The sequence below is a fragment of the Erinaceus europaeus genome, chromosome 1, assembly GCF_950295315.1.
Source record: "Erinaceus europaeus chromosome 1, mEriEur2.1, whole genome shotgun sequence".
Lineage (NCBI taxonomy): Eukaryota > Metazoa > Chordata > Mammalia > Eulipotyphla > Erinaceidae > Erinaceus > Erinaceus europaeus.
In genome coordinates, this window is record NC_080162.1 from 115,846,895 (window position 1) to 115,861,554 (window position 14,660).

At 58.3% G+C, this 14,660-nt stretch overlaps 1 protein-coding gene across 1 annotated transcript; it reads right to left on the reverse strand.

Annotated features, from left to right (window-relative positions):
• Positions 1 to 1,496: 1,496 nt before the first annotated feature.
• SCARF2 (scavenger receptor class F member 2) lies at positions 1,497 to 14,405 on the reverse strand. The gene is made up of 11 exons (XM_060193906.1): positions 14,116 to 14,405; positions 9,460 to 9,518; positions 9,260 to 9,361; positions 8,474 to 8,993; positions 8,172 to 8,390; positions 7,936 to 8,064; positions 6,988 to 7,091; positions 6,513 to 6,630; positions 6,270 to 6,385; positions 5,041 to 5,193; positions 1,497 to 3,029 (listed from the first exon to the last, which is right to left on the reverse strand). The coding sequence occupies exons 1-11, from the start codon at positions 14,271 to 14,273 to the stop codon at positions 2,179 to 2,181; spliced, it is 2,529 nt and encodes an 842-aa protein (XP_060049889.1). The 5' UTR covers positions 14,274 to 14,405; the 3' UTR covers positions 1,497 to 2,178.
• Positions 14,406 to 14,660: the final 255 nt, after the last annotated feature.

The window sequence follows — 14,660 nt, forward strand, 5'->3', positions numbered from 1 at the left end:
GGACAGCGAGAAATTGAGAGAGGAGGGGAAGACAGAGAGGAGAAAAGGTAGACACCTGCAGACCTGCTTCGACGCCTGCGGGTGGGGGAGCCAGGAGTTGGAATCAGGATCCTTATACCAGTCCTTGCACTTTGCACCACCTGCGCTTAACCTGCTGCGCTACCACTTGACTCCCAGAATTTTTTTTTTTTTTTTTTTACCAGCGTACTGATCAGCACTGACTTATGGTGGTGCGGCAGGGGGGGATTGAAGCTAAGACTTCCGAGCCTCAGGCATGGGAGTCTGTTTGCATAACCTGTTTGAAAGTGCCTGGCATGAAATGATGAAGTTGAGACCTCCTGGATAAAGGCAGAGACAGGAGAAGCCCAGATGGATGTGGTTGTTGGAACCTACCATGGAAGACAGTAGGCACCACAGAAATGTGGCCGTTGCTTCAAAAGCTCATTTGGAAGGCCTCCCAGAGGTGCAGGAGCAATGGAGACACTGGGAGGTGAACAGTTACAGACAACCAGGCAAGAGTGGATGTTAGCAGAGGCTGGGCAGCAAGGAGCTGCCTAGAAAGCCAGCCAGGGCTCCAGGCCAGGCTTGCTCCCTTTCCTCTCGCCCCACCTCCATCAGTCAGGGGTTGGTGAGTAGGGGGGTGAGAGTTTCCGGCTGAGGACAAGGAGCCCATTGAGGCAGACAGCAGAGCTCTGTGTAGTGCCAGACTGTCTTGTTTGTGCCAGATGAGGCCCTGCTGGAGGTTGTATCCATGGTCCACTGCCCCCTGGCCCCAGCCTCTGACTCTCCCCAGCCACACCAAACAGCCTGGAGCCCCTAAGTGTAACAGCAGAGACCAGTAGGGAAAACACAGGTCAGAAGTAGCAGCATGCTGTGGTTAAAGACTGACTGACTCAGGGTCAGGCGGTGGCGCAGAGGGCTAAGCGCAAGTGGCGCAAAGCTCAAGGACCGGCGTAAGAATCCCGGTTCGAGCCCCTGGCTCCCCACCTGCAGGGGAGTCGCTTCACAGGCGGTGAAGCAGGTCTGCGGGTGTCTTTCTCTCCCCCTCTCTGTCTTCCCCTCCTCTCTTCATTTCTCTCTGTCCTATCCAACAACGAACAATATCAACAATGTTAATAATAATAACCACAACGAGGCTACAAGAACAAGGGCAACAAAAGGAGGAAAAACGGCCTCCAGGAGCGGTGGATTCATGGTGCAGGCACCGAGCCCAGCAATAACCCTGGAGGAAAAAAACAAAAAAAAAGGACTGACTCCACCTCCTCTGTTCTGGTCCAGCTCTTGTCTCTGATTATCAGTCCCGAATGGGGCAAGTCAAGGGAGGTGCACACTAAGTTTGACAACTATGCAAACGAACACAGTTCCCAATAAGAGACTTACACCTGGATTCCCAGATTCTGCTTAGGCTCAGGGTCTAAGGACTGTGAGGTTATGCCAGAAGGGGTCACGAGTAGTCCCAAACCTTTCTTGTCCAAGGCCCCTTAGACAGGAAGCAGTTCAGAAACACAAGAAGGCACTTTATTGAGAAAGCTTTGGCTAAGCTCCTGACGGGATGAGCCTATCCTGGGGTACCCTGGTGGGGTGGGAGCAGCCCTGCCAGGGGCCTATAAATACATTTCCTCTGGCCACTGGAGTTGCCCCTCGGGTTTCCACACGTGTGGCGTGCTAGGAGGCCATCAAAACCAGCTGACAGCTGAAGGGCCAGGGCTGGGGAGTGCAGGAGAGGGACAGCCGAGCCTGGAGGCACTGAGCCTCTTGAGGAGCAGAGACCAGCCCTCCTCCTCAGGCTGCGGTCAACCAGCTGCCTGGTCAGTGGGAACAGGCTTGGAATACTGTCAAAGGAAGAATGTTCCAGCCAGAGGCGCCAGGCCGCGGCCGGCAAGAGGCAACCGGGGTAGAAGTGCTTCTGGCCTCAGCCAGTGAGTGGAGAGCCCCAGCCAAGCGCAGGGTTGACACAGCACCCTCCGTGGAGACCCATGCTGGTCTGAGCAACTCGCTCTCTGGACCGGAAAAGCGTGGCCAGCGAGGAGCCTGCCAGGCTTGGGCCAATGGGACGGGCCTTCCCGCGCTGCTGAGCCAATCAGACGCCGCGGGAGCCTCCCAGTGCGTGCGGGGCGGGGTGAAAAGCGGCGCTGCAAAGCCTGGGCGCTGCTGCGGGCGCGGAAGCGGCTACGGGCGCTACAGGGTGGGCGCGCCCCGCCCCAGCTCGCCCCGCCCCAGCTCGCCCGCCGCTTCCCGGCTCTTCTTGCGCGGCGGCTTCTGGATGGGAGTCTTCTTCCGCGGAGTGTCGTGCCCGGGTCCGGGCCCGGGCGCGCCGGCCCTCGCCCTCTCAGGGCCCGGGGCCTCGGGCGCGGACGCGGCGTGGGCGGGCGAGGCGGGCGGCACGGAGCGCTTGGCCTTCTGCGGCGGCGCCGGCTTCTCCCGCGGGGCCCCGTCGGCTCGGCCCAGGCTGCGAGTCTTGTCGCGCAGCTCCGCCGCCAGCATGGAGGCCGCCTCCGGGGCGATCTCCGAGAGGCCAGGCCCACGGCCACGTGCCCGAGCCCGGGGTGGCGAGGCTGCGGCAAGCGCCGGCTGCTCCTCCGCCAGCCCCGGGGTGCGCGGCGTCGGGGCGCGGGCGCGGGGGCTGCCAGGCTCCTCCGGCCGCGCCGACGTGTCGCTGGGCGTCCGTTTCCTCTTGCTGGGACTGGGCGCCGCCTCCAGGCCCGGGGGTGGCGGCGTGGGCGAGCGCACGGCGGCGCTGTGCTTGCAGTGGATCCAGGACACCTTGGGCTTGGTGGCCGGGTCAGGTGGCGGTGGCTTCCTGCGCTCTGGCAAGGGCGACAGCGACAGGCCGCCAGGCTCCCCCCAGGCCCCGGGCCCCGCCCCCGCCCCGCGCCGGGCCACGCGCGCGTACAGCGCCCCCGCGGGCCCCTCCGCGCTGCACGCCGAGCGCTCGCTGTCTGATGACGCGAGCGGGGCCACCGCCTCCTCCGCCGACGCGGGCCTCGGGGCTGCCGGGGGCTCGGAACTCTGGTTCTCGCCTGCCGCCTCTACGGAGAGAGCACAGCAGTCACTTTCTCCGTAGGCTGGCTTGTTAGTTATTGCTGGGGCTCAGCCTACTGCTCTGGGTAGCCATATTTTTCATTTAGTGACATTTGATAGGACAGATAAATTGAGGGGAAGGGAGGAAAGACAGAGACACTGGCGGTGGCGCAGCGGGTTAAGCACACGTAGCTCCAAGTGCAAGGATCCCGGTTCGATCCCCCAGCTCCCCACCAGCAGAAGGGTCGTTTCACAAGTGGTGAAGCAGGGGTGCCTCTCTCCATTTCTAGTTTTCCCTCCCCTCTCAGTTTCTGTCCTATCCAACACAAAATGGAAAAAATGGCCTCTAGGAGCAGTGGATTCATAGTCCGGCATGGAGCCCAAGCGATAATCCTGCAGGCAAAAAAGAAATTGTGAGAGACACCTGCAGCACTGTTTCACTACTCATAAAGCTTTCCCCTCTGCAGGTGTGACTGGGGCCTTAAATTCCTACTTTTCCCACATTTTAACATGTGCACTTCACCTAGTGTACCACCACCCCCTCCAAAAAGATTTAACTGATCTCACTTTTCCTCCCCCAGCCCCTACAAGTGCCCTATCGCCTTATTTTGCCTTAGTATTCAGACTTGTTCCATTCAGCAACCATAAAAATAGCTCAGAGCTGCAGGGCATAGGACTTGAGTGGTGAGAGGCACACCCACTGAAGTCCCAGCCTCCACCTACCCTTCACCAGCCACATCAGGAAGGTATGACATACATCAGATTTGACCTTCAAAACACCTCCAAGGAGTTGACTGTCCTTTAAGAAATAAAGCTTGAGGGACCAGACAGTAGTGTGGTGGGTTAAGCTCACATAGCATGAAGCACAGGGGCCAGTGTAAGGATCCCGGTTCGGAGCCCCCGACTCCCTACCTACAGGGAGGTTGCTTCACTATCGGTGAAGCAGGTCTGCAGATGTCTCTCTCCCCCTCTCTGTCTTCCCCTCCTCTCTCAGTTTCTTTCTGTCCTATCCAACAACAACAGTAGCAATAACAATAATAACAACAAGGACAACAAAATGGAAAAATGGCTTCCAACAGCAGTGAATTCATAATGCAGGCACCAAGCCCCAGCAATAACCCTAGAGGCAAACAAAAAAAAAAAAAAGAAAGAAAGCTTGTAGGGGCAGCAGGTGGTTGGTTGATCTGTAAAATGTCCATGTTACCACAAGGGAGGGGTAGAGTTGGAGCCCTGAGCCAACACATGTGAGGTGAGTGCCTGCAGGAGGAAAGCTTCACCACTGATGGAGTGTTGCTGCAGTGTCTCTCCTTGGTCTCTCACCCTCTATTTAGAGGGGAATAAATGGCCTTGGCCTGGGAAGTGGCCCAGTGGATAGTGTTGGATTCTCAAGCATGAGGTCCTGATTTTGGTCCCCATCATTACATGGCTCTGGTTCCCTCTCTCTCCCTCTCTCTCTCACTTAGAAAAAGGAGAAGAAAGGCCACTAGGAGCCATTAAGACATCAAATCACAGCAATAATGAAAGGGAGATGATGATGGGAATGAAAGGGAGAAAGAGAGAGGGAGAGATCAATCAATCGATCTAGGAAGTGGAGTAGTGGCTAGAGCAATGGATGTGCAAGCACAAGTCTCCCAGTTCAATCCCCAGCATCACTAACCTCAACTTCTCTGACACTACCCTGGGTCACTTTAGGCATGCAGAATGCTTAGAACTTCAGCCAGTCAGGCTCCTTCCTTCCTGATGTTTGTGGTCCAAATTTCGGGCAATGGTGTGCTCCCACATCATGTCGAAAACCCCCTCCTCTTGTCCCTTCTGTCACCTCCTACCCAGGCAAAGAAACTTCACCTGGTCTCCCCTAGAAATTAACTTGGCTGTGGCTATAGATGGGAGCCCACCAGTGTCCTTAGACCACACCCCAGACTTGCTAAACAGCACAGAACCCTATTTGACAGCCTCAGCTGCATGTCCACCCCCACTGGTCACCTCCATGCTTCAAGGCTCTGGCACAATGATACTCACCCTCATGGGGTACACAGTACACAGGACCTTCATCTGTGGTGTCAAAGGATGAGAAGGAGGCCCTGGAGGACCATGATGGTGAGGGTTGCTCCAGACCCGAGGGTGGCTCCAGATAACTGCAGTTGAGCGTGTTATCCAGATCGTGATGGGCCACTGAGGAAAAATAGGGGCAAAGCTGCCAGCAGGCTCAGCCTACTCTGGTCTGTGCCCTCATGAGCACTCCTGGCCACACCAGCCTTACTCAAGACTGCGGGGGTGGGGGGGGGGACACAAGTAATTCAACCAAAGAGCAACACTAAGCCAGGACTTAAGACTGAGCAGAGGTGAACCCAATAATGAGATAACACAATACACAGGTACAAGTTAGTATGAGAGCCCAGGTCCTGGAAGAGGTTAAGGTATTGGAAAAAGATATTGCTGAAGAGAACATCTGGCTGGCACAGGCCACCAAAGTCTCCAAAACATGCTTCAGATGCTGCATGGAACCTATGGGCCCTTGGCGCAGCTTTGAGTCCAAATACGCAGTGGTTGGGTACCCATTAGCGCAGCCCACCCACCTCATCAGGCTGTAGCCCCAGGCCTGGGTTCCAAGAATGCAGAACACATAGTGGAGGAAATCCCAGAAGCTGGCTAGTCTATCCCGTTTCACAGACTGGGATGTAGAATCTGGCCCCCACACACCTGTGTCTATAGATCCCATTCTACTGGTGGCCCAACAGGTCTCTCAGCTTTGCCATCTTCAACTCCCCCTGCTGCCCCCTCATCATGGGAATAAGGTTGGGGGAGGGAAGGGAGAGAACACCTCTGTGTGTGTCAGTGCAGACAGAGAGGAGGAGCAGCACTGCCACACAGGCAACCAAGGTAGGGTAGGTGCTCAGGGGACCAGCATGCCCACATTCCAGCAAGGAGCTAGGATGCTGCAGCGGATCCAGGTGGGGAAGGGCTGAGGATGGGTGTTGGACCACTGCATTTCTGTGCACAGGTGCCCTGGTGGACCTGCAGGTCCCCAGGCCTCACAGTGCCCCAGCCCCGCCCTGATGGATGCACTCAATCACACTCAGAGATGGCGACCGCTCACACTGAATACCTGGGACCCCTGCCTTTCTCCCAGTCTCTCCCACATCAAAATTCAAAGCCTCCATCCCCTACACTGATTCCTTCACAACTATTTCCTAGCAGCCTCTACGTCCGGATGTGTTTCACCCACCAACCACAGGCCGAATCCTTACCGACGACCTTGGGCAGCTTCTGCCTGCGGAGCGGGATCCGGGGCAGCTTCATACTGATGCGGCTGAAGCGTCCACACAGCCGGTGGGGCGCCTTCTTCCTCCCCAGCGATAGCTCTCTGTGGGGGCGGGGCCCGAGTGAGGGGCAGGGCGGGCTTGGAGAGGGCAGGTCTCCCTCCTCAGGTTAAAAGACATCAAAACACTGTTCTGAACTCTCCAGGGGGGAGGAACGTGGCGGGTCCTTACCGACGCACTGGATCCTCGCCTCTGCATGCGCAACAGCAACCCAACAGTGAGAGCAGCAGACCAAGAAGCAAGGCGAGCAGCGCTCCAGCACCCATCACTCCCTTGCGCTGGTTAGTCTCTGCAAGGGGGAATGTGATCAGTGTGGATACCCAATGACCCTGCCTGCACCCCTAAGGAGTGTCTCCTTATTTTTAAAAATATTTTATTTATTTATTCCTTTTGTTGCCCTTTTTATTTTATTGTTGTAGTTATTACTGATGTCGTCATTGTTGGATAGGACAGAGAGATGGAGAGAGGAGGGGAAGACAGAGAGGGGGAGAGAAAGACACCAGCAGACCTGCTTCACTGCTTGTGAAGCGACTCCCCCCCCCGCAGGTGGGGAGCTGGGGGCTGGATCCTTCCGCTGGTCCTTGTGCTTAACCCGCTTAACCTGCTGCGCTACCTCCCGACTCCCAGTGTCTCCTTATTTACTCACCCAGGCGGCAGGCACCAGTGACTGGGTCGCATGAGTCCTCATGGCAGCTGCACGCCTGGGCGCAGTCCACGCCATGGAGTCCAGGTGGGCACGTCAGGTTACAGCTGCAGGGGCGTGGGGTCAGGGAGATGGCTCCCGCCCTCGCCCCTGCTGATAGCAAAACTGGTTCTGGAGACATTCTCTAGGGATTGAAGCCCACCCCACTCCCCACCTCCTGGCACACACCAGATGGCCTGCAGTTTGGAAATGAATGTGTGTCTGGAATGAAGGGGGTCTGCGGGCTAGGACCCGCCAGTCACCTGGCTGTAGTGCTCATTCTTGGGGCTGACTCATGTAGATAGGTAAAGGAACAGGTCTCTGTCTGTAAGTGGAGGACCCACCGTGTTGGTGGTGTTCACTTCTGAACTGCAGGAGCCCCACTGATCACAGACTGAACTGACCACCTGACCCTTCTCTGAGGAGTACAACTTCACACCAGGGCAGGAAATGGCACCAAAGAGCCTGCTGCTGTCACTTATTCATATATATATATATATATATATATATATATATATATATATATATGTGTGTGTGTGTGTGTGTGTGTGTGTGTGTGTGTGTGTATACACATATATATGCAATTATTGGATAGAGACAGAAATTGAGAGGAGAGGGGGAGATAGAGAGACAGACACCTGTAGCACTGCTTCATTATCGTGAAGCTTTCTCCCTGCAAGTGGGACCAGGGGCTTGAAGCTGGGTCCCTGCACACTCATTAATGTATTTAACCAGGTGCTCCACTGCCTACCCCACCAGCCCCAGCTTCACTTTCTAGCTGGGGTAATTGGGGTCAAGCTTGAGGGATAAGTCTGGACCCCACATCCCTAGCCTACACAGTGGAAGCTGAGGTTTCACTGGAACCTTGTGTCGGGTGTGTACTCCTAGGTCCCCTCGGGGGTCCCCACTCACTGAAGTCCGTGCACACCAGGGCTACACAAGCAACGCCCCGACTGGAAGTCACAGTGGCCGCTGCCACAATCCGCACACACGAATGCGCAATCCTCGCCATAAGTGCCATTGCTGCACTTGGTCTCACACCTCAGAAAGGGGACATCAACGAAAACGCGGTTAAATGGACCCAAAACCCACAGTGGAATGCATGTCGAGAAAGGGAGTGGAGTGGGGAGCGGCTTCGGACGGCTCACCGGTCGCCAATCCAGCCCGCATTGCAGCGCGTGCACTTCCCAGTGACGTGGTTGCAGGCATGGCCGTCACGGCATGGCGGGCAGCGGGAACCGCAGCCCTCGCCGTAGAAACCGGTGGCGCACGGCTGGTCACACTTGGTGCCGTTCCAGCCGGGCTCGCACGTGAGGCATCGGCCCTCGGCCACCGTGCACGGCTGCTGGCCCTTGCACTGGCCGCATCTGCAGAAAGAACGCGAATCGACTAGGGGTCCGCCCTCCTCCACGGTTGGGGGGGCGGTAGGTGGGGGCGGGGGCGCGCTTACCGGCGGCGGCAACCCAGGCCGTAGAAGCCCGCGGGACACGGCTCCCGGCAGTATTTGCCGCGGTAGCCCGGCTCGCAGGCGCACGTGCCGTCCACTGGGTTGCAGCGGCCGCGGAAGCACTGACAGTAGCGCTCGCAGCGCGCCCCGAAGGTGCGCTCGCGGCACTGGCAGCGGCCGCTCTGCTGCTCACAGGGCGAGGTGTTGCAGGCGCACTGGTTGTTGCAACTGCGTCCCCACCAACCAGCGTGGCACAGGCACGCGCCCGTCTGCGGGTCGCAGCGCGAGGTGGCGCTGCAGTAGCACGCACTGGCGCACTGCGGGCCCCACCAGCCGGGCTCGCAGCGACACGCGCCGCTCCGTGGGTGGCAGGCGCCGTGCTGGCACTGGCACGCGTGCTCGCAGCGCGCTCCCCAGCGCCGCGCGTGGCACGTACACTGGCCTGTCACGTCCTCACACTGCCCGTGCGGGTGGCACACGCACAGCTCCTTGCAGTCGGGGCCCCAGAATTGGCGCGGGCACTCTGCGCGGGGGTGGGGGGGGGCAATGAGGGCTGGAAGCAGGGGTGCTCGAGAGGGAGCGGGTACCTAGACGGAAATTGTCCTTTTTTCCTACCCCCAAGTCCCACCTTTGGTGACTGTTGCCCTCAAGCTGGAGCTCCATCCGGGACCAGGCCCCGCCCCTATCCCAAGCCCCGCTCTTCCAGGGTGCCGCCCCCCTTGCTCAAGCCGGGTCCTTCTCCCCAGGGTCCCGCCCTGCAACACAGCACCCGCAGGGACCCCTGCTCACTGGTGTCACAATGAGCACCGAAGTAGCCGTGGCGGCAGCGGCACTCTCCCGGCCGCACGCACACCTCGTTTTCCGAACACGTGGAGTTGCCTTCGCACACCGCTGCGGAGGAGAGAGGCCCAAGTCGCCGCGCGTCCAGCGCCCACGCTGTCCCCTCCTCTGCGCAGCCCACCCTTAGGTCCCGAGGATGCCCCACTCACCGATCCCACACTCCTCGCCCTGCTGCCTCCAGCCAGCGCAGCACGTGGGCTCCTGGGAGCTGCAGGCCGGGAGAGAGGGCGCCTAAGTTGGGAGTCCTAGCTCCTTCCTGCACCCCTCCACAATCCTCTTCCCGGTGCATCCTCACAAACTTTCTCATCTGGTCTCTCTACAGGGGGTAGGGGATTACCAGGAACCTGCCCTGTGCCAGGCACTATTCTAGGTTGAAGATGCTTCCAGCAAATAGAAAAAGGTACTAATTCCCCATACAGACACTGGGCGGCAGTAGAGGACAGACCACCAATAGAGCTCATCTTTAACAGCTTCCCCAGTGTCCCACGAGCCTTGGTGCTCTCAGTGTAATTCCTCTGTGCCCTCCTGTCCACCCACCAGACATAAGAGACACTAGGTGTCCCAGGAGGGGCACAGTGAAGTGGGACTGGGTATAGGCCTTCCAGAATAGGCTCCAGCTCCTGAGTTTAGAGCATTCCTTGGGGTGAGAGGTGGAGGGTGGGGGAATCCAGACAGATGAACATCCAGATGTGACAAGACCTGAACAGCACCAGGTCTGGAAGCACCAGGACACACATGGATAACCATCTGGGCCTAAGGTCAAGGAACTGTGGGGAGTCCTACAGGAGAGAAAGAAGAGTAAAACTGAAGACTCCAGAGCAAGACTTGGCATAGAGGGTGGTCTGGGAGATGATACAGTGGATAAAGCATTGGTCTCTCAAGCATGAGGTCCTGAGTTCAGTCCCTGGCAGCACATGTACCAGAGTGATGTCTGCTTCTTTCTCTCTCCTATCTTTCTCATTAATAAAAAATAAAATCTTTAAGAGAGAGAGAGAGAGACTTGGCATGGAGGAAAGAGATATCAGAGCATCTATTATACTTAGAAAGGAAAGAACCATTAGCTTTTATTTGGTGTTCCAAGGTACAGGATGCTCCTGCAGTTGGAAGGTAAGTTGTTTCTAACTTCAGTCTTCTTATCTACAAAATGAGGCCCATGAGCCTCATCGGAGTAAGAGAACTAAGTGTCAAGTGTTTGGCATGAACTAAGATCTGTCAAGACTTTCTCCCCTTATTAAGCAGACTCTGGGGAGTCCCTAAGGTAGCCAGGTCAGCACAATGGACACCAGGTCCTACCCTAGCAGAACTAACACACCTCGGCAGGTTGAAACCATGTTTGTTTGTCAGGAACAGAAGAACGAACCTGCAAGACACCTTTCCTACAGGGAGGGGCTGGCAGACAGGATGGGCTGCAAGTAGAGGTTAAGGTCTTAGGAGAGTCAGGCAGAGAAAGGTGACCTGATGCACCAGCACTGGGCAAGGCCCCAGGGGTAACCAGCCCACAGGCTAATGTCCAGCAGAAGGCTTGCACTTTTTTTTTTTAATATTTATTTATTTACTCCCTTTTGTTGCCTTTGTTGTTTTATTGTTATAGTTATTACTGTTGTTGTTATTGATGTCATTGTTGTTGGATAGGACAGAGAGAAATGGAAAGAGGAGGGGAAGACAGAGAGAGGAAGAGAAAGATAGACACCTGCAGACCTGCTTCAACGCCTGCGAAGGGAGCCAGGAGCTGAAACCGGGATCCTTAATACGGTCCTGGCGCTTTGCACTGCCTGTGCTTAACCCACTGCGCTACCGCCCAACTCCCGGTTTGCACCTTTATTAATGACTGTTATTGAAAACAAAGCTGGGGTCTGGGTGGTGGCACACTGGGCTAAGCGCAAAGACTGGTGAAAGGATCCTGGTTCGAGCCCTGCGGCTCCCCACCTGCAGGGGCGTCACTTCACAAGTGGTGAAGCAGGTCTGCAAGTGTCTATCTTTCTCTCCCCCTCTCTGTCATCCCCTCCTCTCTCTATTTCTCTCTGTCCTATCCAATAACAACAGCAATAACAACAACGATAAACAGTAAGGGCAACAAAAGGGAAAAAAATAGCCCCCAAGAGCAGTCCCAGCGATAGCCCTGGAGCCAAAAAAAAAAGCTATTTGGATTCCAAGTATGACCCAGCTGCCCAGGAGGTGCTACAGTAGATAAGACATTAGACTCTCAAGTATGAGGTCCTGAGTTCAATCCCTGGCATTGCATGTGCCAAAGTAATGTTTTGGTTCTCTCTAATAATTTTTAAAAGCTGGCTGGCTCTCCTACTGCTCCTGACTCCCACCCTCCTTCCCTTCTATGGTTGCTGCCTTCTTTGGCTCTTTCCTATCCAAACTAGTCTCCTTAGGAAGCTTATCCATCAAGACAGTAGCAATGCCTCAGAGTCCTCCAGTAGGTTCCTCCTCCTTCCAAGCCAATTCCTAGCCTCCCCCCAGCCAGTCTCCCCCTTCTCAGGTATGCCTCATTGTGCCCAGCTCACTTCCTCATATCATAGCATATACCACAGTAGAGAAACGCTCTGCTTGGGGTCCAGGTGGTGGCATACCTGGTTAAGTGCACACATTAATTACAATGTACAAGGATCCGGTTTCAGGAGTGGTGAAGCAGAACTGCAGGTGTCTCTCTATCTCTTTCCCTATCTACCCCTCCCTTCTCTGTCTCTATCCAGTAATAAATAAATAAAATAAATTTAAGAAAGAGAGAGAAAGAGAAATGCTTTGCTTCACCTTCCAAACCCAGTGTGGGATGGGTGGGCCACTCTCCCCTGCCCTGTCTAGCCTGTGAGAGCCACAATGACTCTCCTGGGATTTTCCTGACATCCTAACTGGCTCAACCTCCTGGGCCCAGTTCATTGGCCAACTGGCAGCCAAGACTGTCAACTTCTGGCCCTCCTCTATGTAAAGTCTCCACCTCTCTCCACCCCCACAACCGCCCCCAGCCCAGCAGGGGTGGCCAGTAACCTCGGAGAAAAAGCCTAACCCCTACACACACACACACACACACAGTGCGCAGACACCCTGTGGCTTCTCCACTGCCCACCTCCCTCTGTCATGTATCTTCTCCCTATCCCCTTTCCAAAAGGCCATCTGCACTTAGGTCTCGGACTCCAACGTGGGCACCACTTCCTCTCCTTCAAGTGGACCCCACTCATCACTTCTTGGTGGTGGGTCTCCCCAGATCACCCTAAAAGAAGCAACACTCAACTTGACACCTTGGCCACAGCACTTGCTGAATGTCAAGTCTGCTCCATGGGGGAAGGGGAGATGTGTTTCCGCTACTTTTTATTTATTTTGTTTTATTTAAATGGAGATAGAGAGGCAGCATGGCAGAGAGTGAGAGGATTTTGCGAAGGGCCACCCTTCTCCCATCCCTGACCATTCTTTCAAAGACACAAATCAGTCTTTCTGAGTTTTTCCTATCCTCCCGCTTCCGGAAAGGACCCACTAGTGGTAGCTGGTGACCTCAGAAAGTGATGACAGGATGGCCCAGCCCCTGCGTGGGCAGTGCCCAGAGCGGTGATGCTTCCCATTAAGTGGCTCCCACAGGACTGCAGTCACTCTACCAGCATTTGACAGAGGGGAAAGCGGGCTCAGAGATGTGTCCAGGTCCACACATAGAGGACAGAGGGGCGGCATCAGGCTAGGAAACCCAAACCCGGGCCCTGGGCTGGGTGCACAAGGGCGTCCTCGGGAGGTCTCTGGGCTGGAGACAGCGGAGGGCCGGGCGTACAGCGCGGGTTTACCCACACACACACCCTTGGGGAAGCCAGGGCACACTGACAGCTCCGGCGATCGCGCCCTGCCCCCCTAGCCCCCCGAGGGCCCCGCCCGCTGCCGCTGCCGCCGCCGCCGCCGCCGCATTCCTGGGGTCCGGGAGGCCGGCAGGGCAGCCGCGGCGTCGATGCGAAGCAGATGGCGGGCCAGGCGGGCTCCCGCTCCGGAGGCGGGGCTCGCGGCGGGGAGGGGTCTGCGCGCCTCGGGATCCCAGCTCGGAAACCCCGCGCAGCCCCCTTGCAGCCCCTTGTCTGCTGCCACCCCTGCGCCGCCCCCACACGGGCCTCCAGACTGGACCTGGCCCGGAGCCCCTTCGTGTCCCGCCCGCGCGACTCACCCTAACCCGCCTGGGCACCCGCAGCGCTGAGCTCCCGGTGTTGCGGGGAGAGGGGTTTGCCCTTGACCTCGTCGTGGCCTCTGACCGGCCAGCCAGGTCCTCCGCTCACCCCGTGCCCTTGGCCCTCCAGAAGGTCCTCTCCTCCCTCTATCCCATAGTGGCCCTCAGCCCGCTCCTCGTGGCGCCCAGCTCTGCGGGGCCCCCGGCGTCGGCCCGACCCCCTTGCACGTCATTGTCCTGCTCGCACCTGAGGTCCGCTCAGAGCTCAGGCCCCTGGGCGCCCGCCTCTGTCACCGCCCTCCTCCACCCGCGACGGCTCTGCCCAAGACCCATCTATCCTTTTGAGCCTCTCCAGCCGCCGGACCTCCGGGTTCCCAGTCCTCGGGCTTGGACCCCCGACGTCCCGGGCCTTTGCAAACACGCCACCCCGCCAGCTTGCATCGTGGAGAGCCCGGCCCGGCCCCCCGGTCTAGGGCTGACACCCAAGACACCGTGTGTCACCCTCGGACGCCCACTGCACCCCCCCAGCCTCCCCCGAGCTGTCGAGAGTCTGGGGTCTGCGTAGAGGCCCGGCCGGGGCCAAGACGGACGTCCACAGGGCCGGCGCGAGGGGCGCACGGAGCCCCTGCCCTCTCCGCCCCCACCCAGGCCGGGTTCCTACCCGGGCGCGCGGCACACGTTCCGGCCGCGCGGGTTCAGCTCCTGGGGTGCCGCGGGCCCCGCTAGCAAGCAGAGCAGCAGCAGCAGCGGCGGCGGCGGCGGCCCCCCGGCTTCCCGGCGCCGCGCCGGCCCGGCCCCCCGGGACCCTGCGCGCTCCATGTGGCGCGGGGCAGGCGCGGGCGGGCGCGGGTGCGGCCGCAGGGAGAGCGGCCGGAAGCAGAGTGCGCGGCCGGGCGGGGGGCGGCAGGAGGGGCGCCCGGCCGGGCAGGAAATTCCACATCGGCTCCCTGATCCCGGGCCAGCCGCGGCCGGCCAGGCGGCAGCGCCCGCCCCGCGCGCCAGACCCCACCCTCCGGCCGCGCCGCCCCCACCCCCACGCGGCCCGCGCAGACTGGGGGGCCAACTTGGAGGAGGCCCGCGGGGCGTGGAGGGAGGGAGGGAGGGGGCGCGGGGCCCGGTCGGGGAGGCTCGGTGGCGGCGCCTCCCCTCGACTCTCCAGGCCCTTGTTGGAGATGCCGCCTCTGCTCTCACCGAGTGGCAAAGCCG